General features: G+C 50.2%; 1 protein-coding gene across 1 annotated transcript; it reads left to right on the forward strand.

Annotated features, from left to right (window-relative positions):
• The first annotated feature begins 264 nt into the window (after window positions 1-264).
• On the forward strand, window positions 265-14,609 carry LOC130371761 (RING finger protein unkempt homolog). The gene is made up of 15 exons (XM_056577623.1): window positions 265-800; window positions 1,171-1,380; window positions 2,959-3,135; window positions 3,981-4,126; window positions 4,790-4,925; window positions 5,464-5,581; window positions 6,342-6,426; window positions 7,018-7,388; window positions 7,895-7,942; window positions 9,095-9,269; window positions 9,810-9,911; window positions 10,174-10,359; window positions 11,189-11,358; window positions 12,633-12,893; window positions 13,808-14,609. The coding sequence occupies exons 1-15, from the start codon at window positions 649-651 to the stop codon at window positions 13,961-13,963; spliced, it is 2,493 nt and encodes an 830-aa protein (XP_056433598.1). The 5' UTR covers window positions 265-648; the 3' UTR covers window positions 13,964-14,609.
• Window positions 14,610-14,619: the final 10 nt, after the last annotated feature.

Consider the following 14,619-nt stretch of genomic DNA (forward strand, 5'->3'; position numbering starts at 1 on the left):
ATATATGTTTTTATATATAAGGATACATATATATAGATATAAATATCTATATACAGAAACTAGTGTTTCTGACAAATGTACTTATTGTAAGTCTCTTTGGATGAAAGCTTCTGCTAAATGCCCTGTAGATTCAGTTTAGGCCTAGAGAATATATATATATATATTGAGAGAGATATATAGAGATATATAGAAAGAGATATAGGTATTTGAACTGTATTCTATTGTATGTATCTGTGTCCTGACTCCAGTCCAGAGGGGGGCGGCTGAGGCTCCATGTGACTGGTCCAGAACCGACTAAAAACAACAAGAAGGAGACGAAGATTTATTGCAATCCGAACTGCTTTGGCCCGTTTATTCTGACAAAGCCATGGGATTGTTGGAAAATTTTAACCTCAGAGTTCATTATATAGAAATGTCCTGCGTATGTAGTTTCTACCCGCCGTAATGTGCGCTGTACAACACTAGCGTGTGCGTGTTTGTGTGTGTGCGCGCGGGACTCCACGCAACACACATTTCCCCCTTGCGTCCACTTCCCCCTTTGTTTGCACGCATGCGCAGTTCATGCCAGAATGCGGATTTGGGAGCTAACACAGTATAGCCACAGCAAGCTAAAAACAAGATCGTGGATACGAGGCCTGACGCGGGGAAATGTCTAAAAGTCACCCGCAGCCGCCGTCGTCGTGCCCAGGGTGCCCGACCGCCGCAGCGGCCCCATCCTCCGTCTCCTCCTCCCCCGCGGGGGGCTCCACGTCTCCCGCCAACGGGCTGAACGTCCAGCCCGAGAAACCTCAGCATTACACGTACGTACTAGTGTGGGACACACACACACACACACACACACACACACACACACACACACACACACACACACACACACACACACACACACACACACACACACACGTAAACACACAAACACACACACACGTAAACAAACACACACATGCATAGAGGTGCGCTCACATAAATGCTCCACATGCACCACTCCGTATACGTGACAGAATATATGTATATTCATGCTGCAGGAAACGCACAATATGAGTGTGTGCATAAAGTTTGGCGCGTCTGGAGTTGGAGGCCCGCTGCGATCTATAGTTCAGAACACTTGTTATCGGTGTGTAGGCCTACGTAATGGACGGCCCGGTGATGGCTCCTTCTCCTCCTCCCCAGGTACCTGAAGGAATTCCGGACCGAGCAGTGCCCGCTGTTTGTTCAGCACAAATGCACCCAGCACCGGCCTTTCGCCTGCTTCCACTGGCACTTCCTGAACCAGCGGCGGCGCAGACCCATCCGCAGACGGGACGGGACGTTCAACTACAGCCCCGATGTGTACTGCACCAAATACGACGAGGGGACGGGCAGCTGTCCCGAAGGGGACGAGTGAGTATTTTAATTGTGTTTAACATCAGTTTAAAACCCTTACAAAGTCCAACACATATAATGTCTGTGTTGTGTTTTTTTTAATGTCTGTTAAAATCAACAGGGCCATTCTACGCTGAAGGTTTGAGTTTGTATGATATGAAAACTCTGGGGGCCCATGTAAAATAGTGTAAAAACAAGTTTTGGTTTAGGTTGGTTTGTGTAAGTGCACGCTATTCATTTATGGCAATCTTTTGAGAGGTGGAAACTATCCACAATTGCATCAAACCAGACCCCTAACAGGTCATTCTTAGCATTAGCAGTTGAAAGACGCATTGCATTGCCCTTCATAGAGTTGTCGTTGAGGTGTAACGACCGCTATCAGAGGCCAGTTGTGCACACAAAACAAATGCAAATGCTGCTCTGATGCGCGCTGATACCAGAAGCTTTGGAAACGTGCGAGAGCCCTCATAACCATTTGGAAGGGTCGTAAACTGTACCGTACAAACTCTTCTCTGGCCGAAAGTCGCTGCATACCTCTACACAGAGGTGCGAAAAGAGTATAAATAGATTGTTTGCACAGTTTTGGCCGAATGTTCTGTATGTTGCAGTATACATGTGCCAAACCCAAGCACAGAAAAATGAAAAAGTAATGGGTGTGTAACGTGTATTGATTTAATATGAACCAATGGGCACGTTATGCTGTTTGCAGAACCACTGATAACGTGCTCAAATACAGGCTTTATACTCGCTTATCATCCACCTCTGGAAGTAGGTCAAATTAAGAGCACTTTGACACAAAGTGCTGAGTATCATAAATCTGCCTATTTGTGAATAAATATTTGTTGTTCTTCTTGAGAGTGACTCCTTTACATGTGTTTAAAGACCGATAACCTGGCTGACGCATATAACAAGACCAAAACAAAAGCATCACCTGGGTTTAGATTTATATGTTGTTTTATTCTGGATAGAATCATAAAAGATTGGTTCAAATGTTTGAGCTTTCGATGTACGAGACAGAAACGTTGATGCCATCTCTTCCCACTGGTGTCAGGGTTCACCTGGACTCTGCATAGCCCGTACACACACACACACACACCCCTCTTTGTATGTTGTACGTCCTGGCACCTATTGTACACACTTATTGTATGTTATATGTCCCGGCACTCAATGTAAACCCTTATTCTATATTGTATGTCCTGGCACTTAATGTACGCACTTATTGTATGTAGTGCGTCGTCCTGGCACTAAAGAATATTACTTAGCATTGTGTAGCATCTTATCGTAGCTATCTTTGTTGCATACGGGGAATGCGTTAACCTAGTGATTGTTAGTGCTTTGCGCTTGGTTCAATGAACATCCTTACTGCACCGACAGCGATATATTTTTGTTTCTCTTTCTTCTGACAAATGTACGCTTTGTAAATCGCTTTGGATAAAAGCGTCGGCTCAACGCCCTGAATGTAAACAGAATCCCCTGCAGCCCCTGGGTTGGTCTGATTGGGTCTCCACTTCCTGTTGTCATGCAGACTAAAGCGTGTGTTTCTATTGGCTGTGGTACCCCGACCCTCATGCGCGTTGTGTCTGCTCCGGTTCCCAGGTGTGCGTTCCTGCACCGCACGGCCGGGGACACTGAGCGGCGCTACCACCTGCGCTACTACAAGACGGGGTCCTGCATCCACGAGACGGACGGCAAGGGCCACTGCTCCAAGAACGGCTCGCACTGCGCCTTCGCCCACGGCTCGCATGACCTACGCAGCCCCGTGTTCGACATCCGGTACGCGCGCGCGTGTGCGTGTGCGTGTGTGTGTTGTTGAAGACAAAGTAAAATGTTTTATGTGTACAACATGGTCAATTGTGTGTGTGTGTGTGTGTGTGTGCGTGAGACATGGGTAAAAAAACATAATTGAAAAACATTATGCGAGAATATTTGTTTCTATATCCGTTAAAGCAGGGTTTTTTCCCGTCTTACTGTGTGTGTGTGTGTGTGTGTGTGTGTGTGTGTGTGTGTGTGTGTGTGTGTGTGTGTGTGTGTGTGTGTGTGTGTGTGTGTGTGTGTGTGTGTGTGTGTGTGTGTGTGTGTGTGTGTGTGTGTGTGTGAGTGAGACATGGGTAAAAAAACTATTGAAAAACATTATGCGAGAATATTTGTTTCTATATCCGTTAAAGCAGGGTATTTTCCCATCTGTGTGTGTGTGTGTGTGTGTGTGTGTGTGTCAGAAGGACTTTGTATTGGGGTTGTTTGTGTACACGTGGACACGAATCACTGGACTGAGTGTCACCTAAGGCGTAGTCTCTGAGCTGCCGTGGTCATGAAGTGTATTAGTTATGTTCTGTGTAAGTCCATGCAAATCCAGACACAGAACATAACTAAAACATGGTTTCCAACTATGTCTCTTAACGTGTATTTGAGCATTTCACACACAAATCACATTCTCAATCAAAAGTTTGTATTGTAAATTATTTCGATAAAAGCGTCTGTTAAATGCCCTGAGTGTAAAGTATGAAGCATCCCCAAACACTACACGACGTGGAAGCGCTAGTGGACGTTGTGACGGAGGTCCTCCCAGGAGCAGGTCTGTGAGCCTCCAGGCTGACTGTTGTTTCCTCTCCTTCCTCCAGGGAGGTGCAGGTGATCGAGTCCCAGGGGGGGCCCGGGGTCCCGGAGGGGGGTGGGGGTGGCGGCGGCGGCGGGGACGGCCAATCAGGGCAGGCCGCCAGCACGGCCCTCATAGAGAAGATCTTGAGTGAGGAGCCGCGGTGGCAAGGTAGTAACTAATAATAATAATAATGGTATATATTACATAAATATGCTGATGGTGGTAATGGTAACATGCTGTCTGTAGGTTCAAACTTTGCCATAAAACGTAACACTGAGTCGGGATGGATTTGTTCTACACACACCTTTGGGCTGGATGCATAACGGTCAAAGGAAGACTTTAAACCCAGACTCACTTTTTCAGCTGTCTTTCATTATGATTCAGCCTTATGTTGTGATATATTCAGCTTTATGTTGGGATACATTCAGCTAGGATTCTCCCAAAGTTTCCAATCTGGGATACATAACGTACATTTGATACAGTTTCAAATGAGCTGCTCATTGAGTCACTGCCGGACTCAGCAGGTTGGGATGGGTCAGATGTATGAGAGGGGGCGGGGCCAGGACACATGATGGAGGGGGGATGTATGAAGGGGGCGGGGCCAGGACACATAATGGAGGGGGTGATGTATGAGAGGGGGCGGGGCCAGGAAACATAATCGAGGTGTGATGTATGAAGGGGGTGGGGCCAGGATACATAATTGTTGTGATGTATGAAAGGGGGCGGGGCCAGTACCTTAATGGAGGTCGTTAAAGGAGACAATTAAAGGAGCAGGATGTATTCTGTAGGTGGTAATTATCTGGCATCTCTCTGTCTCCCCTCCCCCCCCAGACAACACCTACGTCCTCTCCCACTACAAGACGGAGCTCTGCAAGAAACCGCCACGCCTCTGTCGCCAAGGTTACGCCTGCCCGTACTACCACAACAGCAAAGACCGCCGCCGCAGCCCACACAAACACAAGTACAGGTACAACCGCACAAACTGTGACACAAAAACACAAGTACAGGTACAAACGCACAAACAATGACACACAAACACAAGTAGAGTCGCACAAACACTAGTACAGGTAGAGATGCACAAATAAAGACACACAAGAACAGGGCGAGACTCCCACACAAGCAGAGACACACAAACACGAGTAGAGGTAGACACAAAAACAAAAGTACAGGTAGCGACGCACAAATAAGGACGCACAAACACAAGTACAAGTAGAGACTCACACACACAAGTATAGGTAGAGACGCACAAATAAGGACACACAAACACTAGTACAAGTAGACACACACACACACACACACACACACACACACACACACACACACACACACACACACACACACACACAATTACAGGTAGTGACACACAAACACAAGGCAGTCACATTTAAATCCTTGAAGAAACAGTACCTTTACAGCGCCTCTGACCACACGTCGGTGTATTCAGCTTGAGGACGGGTCATTACAGACGTGTGAGACCACCTGCTGTGTTCCCCCCCCCCCCACAGAGCCCTTCCGTGCCCGGCGGTGAAGCACAGCGAGGAGTGGGGGGACCCCAGTAAATGTGAAGGGGCCGAGGGATGCCAGTACTGTCACACACGCACCGAGCAACAGTTCCACCCAGAGGTAGGACACACACACACACACACACACACACACACACACACACACACACACACACACACACACACACACACACACACACACACACACACACACACACACACACACACACACACACACACACACACACACACACACTAATCATAACAGCACAATGGATTCTAACTAGGGCTGAACGATTTGGGGAAATAATCGAATTGCGATTATTTTGACCAATATTGCGATTTAATGTATTATTCACTAAGAGCAATAAATCATTCTTTAATATGACCAACACAACATTGGAAGCAGTCAACATAAAAACTGCTCTTTCCATTAGGCCAGGCTGACGAGTTGAGATTAATTGATATTATAACATCTTGATTTAATTATTGAATCGTTAAAGAAAAAATAAAATTGCAGTCAGTAATGGCAACAAATCAAATAATTTTTTTTTGAAATTATTATTATTATTTATTTATTTAATCACAGCCATTGTGATTTGCATATCGCGTTCTATTACATCGCGATTTCGATTTTAAATTCGATTCATCGTCGATTCATCTACCCTGGCGCCACGCTGTACCGGATGAGCTCCTCTTTCAACCAATCACAGCTCAAGCACAGCATCAGGGCTGGCTTGTGACTGACCTGGCCAAACTGTCAGGATGCTCCTCATCCTGGCTTCCTAACGACAGAGACTCTACATGGCGGCTAGGCTAACATGCTAACATCCAGTGGTTTGACAGCCTCTCTGTGGGTGTGTTTGTTGCTCTCTCTCCAGATCTATAAGTCCACCAAGTGCAACGACATGCAGCAGAGCGGCAGCTGTCCCCGCGGTCCCTTCTGTGCCTTCGCTCACATCGAAAGTAAGAGCCAATGAGAGGCCTCGTATTCAACAGGCTGAGGCTGCGCTACCACTGCTAAGACTCTCGTTCAGATTTATTGCTTGTTTGTAAAAATGTGGCCGATATGAGATTTCAGTGTGAGGAACTGCGTGTGTCAGGCGACGTCGCACAGGCAGCATGAAGTGTAGTCAACATGGAGGCCGCTGAAGTCACTGCTACTGTCACCGCTGAGCGGGCTTTTCCTTTATTTTCTAAAGCAGTCCAGTTCAACTGCGGTTTTGGCAGAGCTTCAGGGCAGCCTTAAACGTTCAGGATGGTACTCTTTCACTATGGAAGTCTTCCATAGTGAAGGAGTACCAAAAGGAAGGTGGTTTGATGTCGTTGTGCAACGATTTGATGAAATTGCACATCAGGACTAACGATATTCAAGAGGAAACACACAGGTGCTCCTGTGGGTGATGGATCAATAACGACTACTTCCCTGTCTGGTTTGGGGCCCTCCTGCTTGCAGTGTGATCAACGCCTCCCAGTCAAACTCATGACAGGTTTCATATGAGTGCACTGAGTCGGTTCAACCTATTCACCATCTCTCCCTGACCTCCTCCCCCTCAGAGCCCTTCGTCCCCGACACAGAGCCCCCGTTCCCCGGCCCCGGCTCCCCGCTGCCCCCCCGGCTCCCGGAGCCCCACCACGCGGCCCCGGACCCCCTCCCCGCGGGCAGCCCCACCCTGGGTCCGGGGGGGCCCCTGGGGCACCGGGGGGACCCGGGGCACGCCCCCAGCTGCCTGGGACTGGCCTTCTCGCCCGGCACGGGGGGGCGGGGCATGGCGGAGCAGGGGCTGCTGGGAAGAGTGATGGCGTACTGCGAGGAGGCGTCAGGAGGGGGCGGCGGCGGCGGGGGGGGGCCCACGGGGGAGCCGCTCTCCCCCTGGGGGCGGGAGGGGGGGTACGGCCGCGCCCCGGGGTTCGAGAGGGAAGACCAGGTGAGGGGGGCGCTCACACCTGACTGATCCACACAAGTTCTGCATATTTGTTCTGTCTGGTAAATGTATCGTAGAAATGTACACTTACAGTCAGGGCGTTTAGCAGACGCTTTTTATCCAAAGCGACTCACTATAATATATATAATATAATACAATAAGTACATTTGTCAGAAGAAAGAGAAACAGCAATATATCGGTACAGTAAGGAAGTATAGTATAGAACAGTATAGAAACAAGTGCCTAGTGCCACTAACAATCGCTAGGTTAACCCATTCCCCGTATACAACAAAGATAGATAGGATAAGACGCTACACGATGCTATTTCTAAGTGACAGGACTTACCTCATACCATAGGTGTGTAAAAGGGGTGGGGGGGAGGGGGGAGGCTATGCAGAGGTGATCTCTGAACAGAAAGGGATGGATGGCTCTTTGTTTGTGTTCTTTGGTTATGTCGGGCGTGACCCACAGCCCTCTGGCTCACCTCGTTCTGTTTCTGTTCTTCAAAGGCGAAGCAGATGCAAAGGAGTTTTGTGCTGGAGCAGCGAAACAAACAGGTACACCCCCCCCCCCCCCGCATTCTCTCGCTCTCTCTCTCTCTCTCTCTCTCTCTCTCTCTCTCTCTCTCTCTCTCTCTCTCTCTCTCTCTCTCTCTCTCTCTCTCTCTCTCTCTCTCTCTCTCTCTCTCTCTCTCTCTCTCTCTCTCTCTCTCTCTCTCTCTCTCTCTCTCTCTCTCTCTCTCTCTCTTCACACAATACAGCTAATGCAATCCCCCCTAGCCGAGGATATGCACTTCAGGTATGCTTGTACCAGCATGCTGGACAGATGTACATCTGTACCAAAGGCTGCACTAAAATGAACAGGGAACAGTTACCTCAGATTGGGTAGAGCGGGTTGACTTGTAACCAGAAGGTTGAGTTCAAACCCGGCTCCTTCTATTGTGTCGAGACGCCTCACCCTGACTGCTCCCGAGGAGCTGGCTGTCGACCTGCAGGGGTGGCCCCGCCATCGGTGTGTGAATGTGTGTATTAACCGTTGTAAGTCGCTTTGCATAAATGCGTCTTCTAATGGCCCTAAATGTAAAGGTACATTAGCGTAGAGTTAAAGAAAGAGAGGTAGAACAGAGAGTCTCGTGTCCTTGGTCCACTATTGGAGCGGATTAAAGGTTGGGTATGGAATTCTCTTTATTGGGCATTTTTGCAAAAATACTTGAAATCCTTATCATAACCCACTTACAGCCACTGAGTTAGAAGAACTGAGATGAAAATTAAACAAGTCAATCACCTGTGGAACAGGCAGGGCTCGAAAAACTCCAGCCAATGATTTCCACACCCACCGAGTGGCATTGGACAGTAAGTACGTCAATCAAACGGTCGTACTGCACTCCCCTCCCCGCGCGAGGGGGGGGGAAAGCTCGTGACCCAGAGCAAGCTTCTGTTTGTTGTTATCCTGCGGTAGCTACTGGAGCTAGCTAACTTGCTAATGGCTCGCTCTCGCGCATCTGTTCGCTCGTGCATGATTGCGCGTCCATGTACTTGGAATGGGTGGAGTCAGAGTCAGCGTTGAAGGAGAGGGGGTAGGACCATGGTAGGACCATTTCAGTTATGTATTTTCAAAATCTGCTGGCGTTTCGCAAATCCCATACCCCACCTTTTAGCTGTGTGTGTAAACGTACTGAGTCTCTCTATAAACCATGCCCCCCCCCCCAGGACCTCCTGGTATTCCTGCCGGTCGGCAGCCCCCTGAGCCTGTCCTCCAGCATGCCCTCCAGCCTGGCGGCCACCCCGCCCAGCCCCGCCTCCCTGGGGGCCGGCCTCTGCTCGGGCATGAACGCCAACGCCCGGCCCTTCTACCCCCCCAGTGACACGGTGGAGTCGGTGGTCGGTGAGAAACACGCTCGCATTGTTTTGGTTTCTGTTCAAAGGCACCGTTAGGTTTCCTCTCAGCTTGTCAGGGAACTGGAGTCTGTGCGTGTGTTGTGTTGTTTTGCTGAGTGTGCGTGGGTTGTGTTGCTGAGCGTGCGTGGGTTGTATTGTGTTTTCGTGTTGGGTTGTGTTGCTGAGCATGTGTTGTGTTGTGTTGCTGTGCGTGCGTGTGTGTGTGTTGCCTTGCTGAGTGTGTGTGTTGTGTTGCTGAGTGAGTGGGTTGTGTTGTGTTGCTGAGTGTGTGTTGTGTTGCTGAGCGTGCGGTGGTTGTGTTGGTTTGTGTTGCTGTGCGTGGGTAGTGTTGGTTTGTGTTGCTGTGCGTGGGTTGTGTTGTGTTGCTGAGTGTGTGTTGTGTTGCTGAGCGTGCGTGGGTTGTGTTGGTTTGTGTTGCTGTGCGTGGGTAGTGTTGGTTTGTGTTGCTGTGCGTGGCTTGTGTTGTGTTGCTGAGCGTGGGTTGTGTTGCGTTGTTGCTGAGTGTGTGCGTTGTGTTGTATTGCAGAGTCTGCGCTGGACGATCTGGACCTGAACGACTTCGGCGTGTCGGCGCTGGAGAGAAGCCTCGACTGCAGCTCCAACCTGCCCAGCGGGGGGGTGATGCTCGGTACGCACGCACGCACGCACACACACACACACACACACACACACACACACACACACACACACACACACACACTACTAGGTGTCTATGTTTGACAGACAGACACGCACGCACAGACACACACACGCAGGCTGTAGGTATTTGGGGTTGGACCAGTATCTCACACGGAGTATAAGCGAGAATGCAGATCTGAAACAAGGTCTATCTACAAAGATGTTGTATATTTTTCTCAGAAATGAAACTGTCCTTCTGTCTGTCCTTCCAGGAGGAAGCCATCTGCAGAGCTCCGCCCCCGTCAACATCCCAGGGTCCCTCAGCAGCTCTGCCCCCTTCAGCTCGCCATCGCCCTCTCCACCAGTCAGAACGCACACCTCGCCCTTCTTCTCCTCACACCTGTCGCAGCTCGGCCAATCGGAAAGCGGCTACATGGGCCAATCCCACGGCTCTCTAGGTACGGCTGAGGGGTCCGATGGGGCTTAACCGGGGTTAACCCTAACCCGAGGGCTCAGGTTGGGGCTAACCCTAGGGCTTAACCGGGGCTAACCCTTACCAGAGGGCTCAGGTTGGGGCTAACCCTATAGGCTTAACTGGGGCTAACCCTAACCCGAGGGCTCAGGTTGGGGCTAACCCTAGGGCTTAACCGGGGCTAACCCTAACCCGAGGGCTCAGGTTGGGGCTAACCCGGGGTTTACCAGGGGCTAACCCTGACCCTAGGGCTCAGGTTGGGGCTTTACCAGGGCTAACTCGGGGCTAACCCTGACCCGAGGGCTCGGGTTGGGGAAAACCCAGGGCTAACCCGGGGCTAACCCTGACTCTAAGGGGCTGTAAGGAGGAGGACTGAGCTTGTGGATGGTCTGGTGGCTCCACAACTTCCACAAAGCCTCCCAGAGTTTCGTTAACGTTGTAGTGTATAATGTTATAGTCGTATGTAGGGCTACGTCATATTTCGTTATGGTATCGAAACCGTGACAACATCTGTTGTATGGAATTATCTGGGTTACAGAAAATTCCAAAAACAGGAACTTTTTCGAGAGTGCGTTGCTATTGTTTCCTCAAAACAAAAAATCCCATTTAATTCGCTATCATCAAGCTCTGTATAACGAGTATATATTGCATAACCGTATATTATTTATGTCGATATGAAAGATACAAAAATATATAATAGACAAAATATCGTAATACGATTATCTTCCAATATGGTCCAGCCGTAGTCGCAGGTTATGAGGCTGTGTTGTGTGAGGAGGTACGATGGGTCAAAGGTCACACTCTGACGTCTCCAGGTCTGAACGGGATGAGCAGCAGCATCTGGGAGCACTTCCCGTCGGGACAGGGCTCCCCCGGGACCCCCCCCGCCGCCCAGACGGCCGAGATGAGCCGGCTACGGCAAGAGCTGGAGGACACACAGCGCACCCTCAAGTCCTGGGACCACAGCTGGAGGCACACCGCTCAGGTGAGAGGGTGAGGGGGTGAGTGACTGGAGCCACACAGCTCAGGTGAGAGGGTGAGGGGGTGAGTGAGTGGAGGCACACCGCTCAGGTGAGGGGGTGAGTGAGTGAGTGACTGGAGCCACACCGCTCTGGTGAGGGGGTGGGTGAGTGGAGGCACAACTCTCAGGTGAGGGGGTGAGTGAGTGGAGGCACACCGCTCAGGTGAGGGGGTGAGTGAGTGACTTGCGGCACACTGCTCAGGTGAGAGGGTGAATGAGTGAGTGTGTGGAGACCACTGTGTCTGTCTGTCTGTCTGTCTGTCTGTCTGTGTGTGCGTGTGTTTGTGTGTGTGTGTGTGATGTATCCTCTAGCACTTGAGGCAGTTCTGAAGAATCGTCTGAACTAGAATGGTTCTCTGTATCTCCCTGGTTCAATGCTCTCACTGTTAGTCGCTCTGGACCGAAGCGTCCGCTTAATAAATGTTTTGTAATGCAGTCCATCATCCTTATTGTCAAGACAGGAAGTTGGCAAGACGAGCTGTTTGGACTCATCTCCTTTGATAGTCGACAGAATGAAATGCCATTAGCTACATTAGACAAAAGTTTAAGTAACGATGGATAGTGTTTGCCCCGTTATGATTCATGAAGACTTTTGATTTAATCAAAAGCTTGAACATCAACCAATGGCAACAAGGGGGCAGCCAATAGCCGGGGAACCAGACGAATCTGGCTAGCTCATGTTTCCTTTGCTCTGTGGATAAGGTCTGGCTCCCCCTCTATAGAAAATAATTTAGGAGATAGACCAATCACAACCGCTTATCTGGTTTAACCAAGTTATCGTAACCCGACCGCTGGTTCAACCCGACCGCTGGTTTAACCCTTTGGTTTAACTGACCGCTGTTTTAACCCTTTGGTTTAACTGACCACTGGTTTAACACTTTGGTTTAACTGACCGCCGCCTTAACCCGTTGGTTTAACTGACTGCTGGTTTAACACTTTGGTTTAACTGACCGCCGCCTTTAACCCATTGGTTTAACTGACCGCCGGTTTAACCCGTTGGTTTAACTGAGCGTTTGTTTAACCAGTTGGTTTAAGTGACCGCTGGTTTAACCCGTTGGTTTAACTGACTGCTGGTTTAACCCGTTGGTTTAACCGACCGCCGCTTTAACCGACCGCCGCTTTAACCGACCGCCGCTTTAACCCGTTGGTTTAACCCGACCGCTAATTTAACCCAACTGTTGGTTTAACCCATCTCTAACTGGTTTGACCCGTATGCCTACCCCCCCCCCCCCCTCCAGACCTGGGCGGCGCTTAAGGCAGACGCGGAGGACTCGCGGGCCCGCGCCTCGCGCATCGCCATGGAGACGGAGCGGGGGCTGCAGGCGGAGGAGGAGGTGCAGCGGCAGACCTCCCTCCTGCGGGAGGCGCTGGAGAGCCTGCGGAGCGGGGAGGACCCCCACCTGGCCGTCCACCAGCTGCAGCTGCTGCAGCGCCTGCCCCTGGAGCCCGCCCTCAGCCTGCAGGCCCAGCTGGGGAGCTGCCTGCACACCGTGGAGCAGGTGACCGGCGCGCACACGCACACAACTACACACACACACACACACGACTACACACACACACAAACACGCACACGCACACACGTATTGTGCATCTTCCTAAAGAAGTGCGTGACCTGTGGTCAACTTCGGCTCAGGAGGTATAGCGGCTTGACTTGTATCCGGTATCTCCTATCTACTATGGAGCCTGTTTGACTGAACGCTTACATTTACATTCCGAGCGTTTAGCAGACGCTTTTATCCAATGTGACCTACAATAAGTACATTTGTCAGAGGAAAGAGAAATGGGCTATGCAGAGTCTACAGTAGGTGAACTCTGAACAAGAGAGACCTGAGTATGCTCTCCTTCCTGCAGGCTCTGTTAGAGAGAGACAGAGTGAGACAGCCCCCTGTCCCTACCCAGGCTCTGTTAGAGTCAGGGTGTCAGCGCATCCTTAAAAAGTCTTAAAAAGTCTTAAATTCATGTTTCTAAATTTAAGGCCTTAAAAAGACTTAAATTCGTTACAAATCTCATATGCTGGTCTTAAATACTGTGACTCAAGGTCTTCAATTTGTCGGGGCAGGACTATTTATTTATTTATTTTTCTTGTGGAGCTTTTCAGGAAGGACATGTAGAGAGGCTTCTTTCTTGCTAGCTGCATATATAAACGATTATCTGCGTGCTTGCCAGCTAGTCTGCGACAATGGGTAGGTGCAAATTCAGTTGGCTGGAAGACGTCATTCAAGGTGGTATTAAAAAGGTCTTAAAAAGTCTTAAATTTGACTTGCTGAAACCTGCAGATACCCTGTTTAGAGTCCTCAGCTCCACCCCCGACCCCGTGTGACTGACAGCTCCGTGTCCCTCCCCAGGCTCTCTGTTAGAGCCCTCAGCTCCACCCTCAGCCCCGTGTGACTGACAGCTCCGTGTCCCTCCCCAGGCGCTGTTCCGGCGGCAGCGGCCGTGCTGCGTGTCGTGCGGCGGCCCCGGAGCCGTTCACCTGCCCTGCGCTCACGGCCTCCAGTGTGACGGCTGCTCGGGCTCCGCCCCGTGCCCGCTGTGCCCCAAACAGAGCCCGGACCAGCAGCTCTCCTGACCACCTGCAGGGGGCGCTGGTCCCGGAGCAGTCCGTCCTGATTCAACAGCGGGACCAGCAAACTAACTCTGTTTTCCTTTTTTTATTTTTAGCCTTGAAACCAAAATGTTTATTTTTTTTTATTTTGGGTAAAACCAAAACGACGACTCGCCTAAAAGAGCGAAAATTCTGAAAGGAGAACCTCTGGGGCGAAGGAGTGTCGGAACAAAGGCCCTTGTTATGCACTTCGCTCTTCTCATTGGCTCACGCCAGCGTCAGGGGATGTTTCAGCCAATCAGGAACGGCTTCAGAGTCAGAATCATTTCTCGGACGTGGTTCCGATCCCAGAGGTTTTTAGTGATCAATAGCTCTTGTAATCAATCACTCCAATTAGTATTCAGCGCGGTATGGATGGAGAGCGAGTCGATATATTATGACCGCTCGGGAGCCACGCCCCCTCTGCGTCTCTACCGCTTCTCTAGAAAACGAGGGTAGAAAAGGGATCCATCGACCCTATTGGCCAGCCACACTGTCACTCACCAGATATGCACCCATAGAGACGCTGATCCCGCCTCATCTTCCTCAACGTCAGAAAGGGTCGCATGAAACGGAGTGCCGAAGGATATCGCTATGGATACCGCTAAGCCTCAGAAGGCCATCCCATAATTGCTACAACC

This window comes from Gadus chalcogrammus, chromosome 18, assembly GCF_026213295.1.
Source record: "Gadus chalcogrammus isolate NIFS_2021 chromosome 18, NIFS_Gcha_1.0, whole genome shotgun sequence".
NCBI lineage: Eukaryota > Metazoa > Chordata > Actinopteri > Gadiformes > Gadidae > Gadus > Gadus chalcogrammus.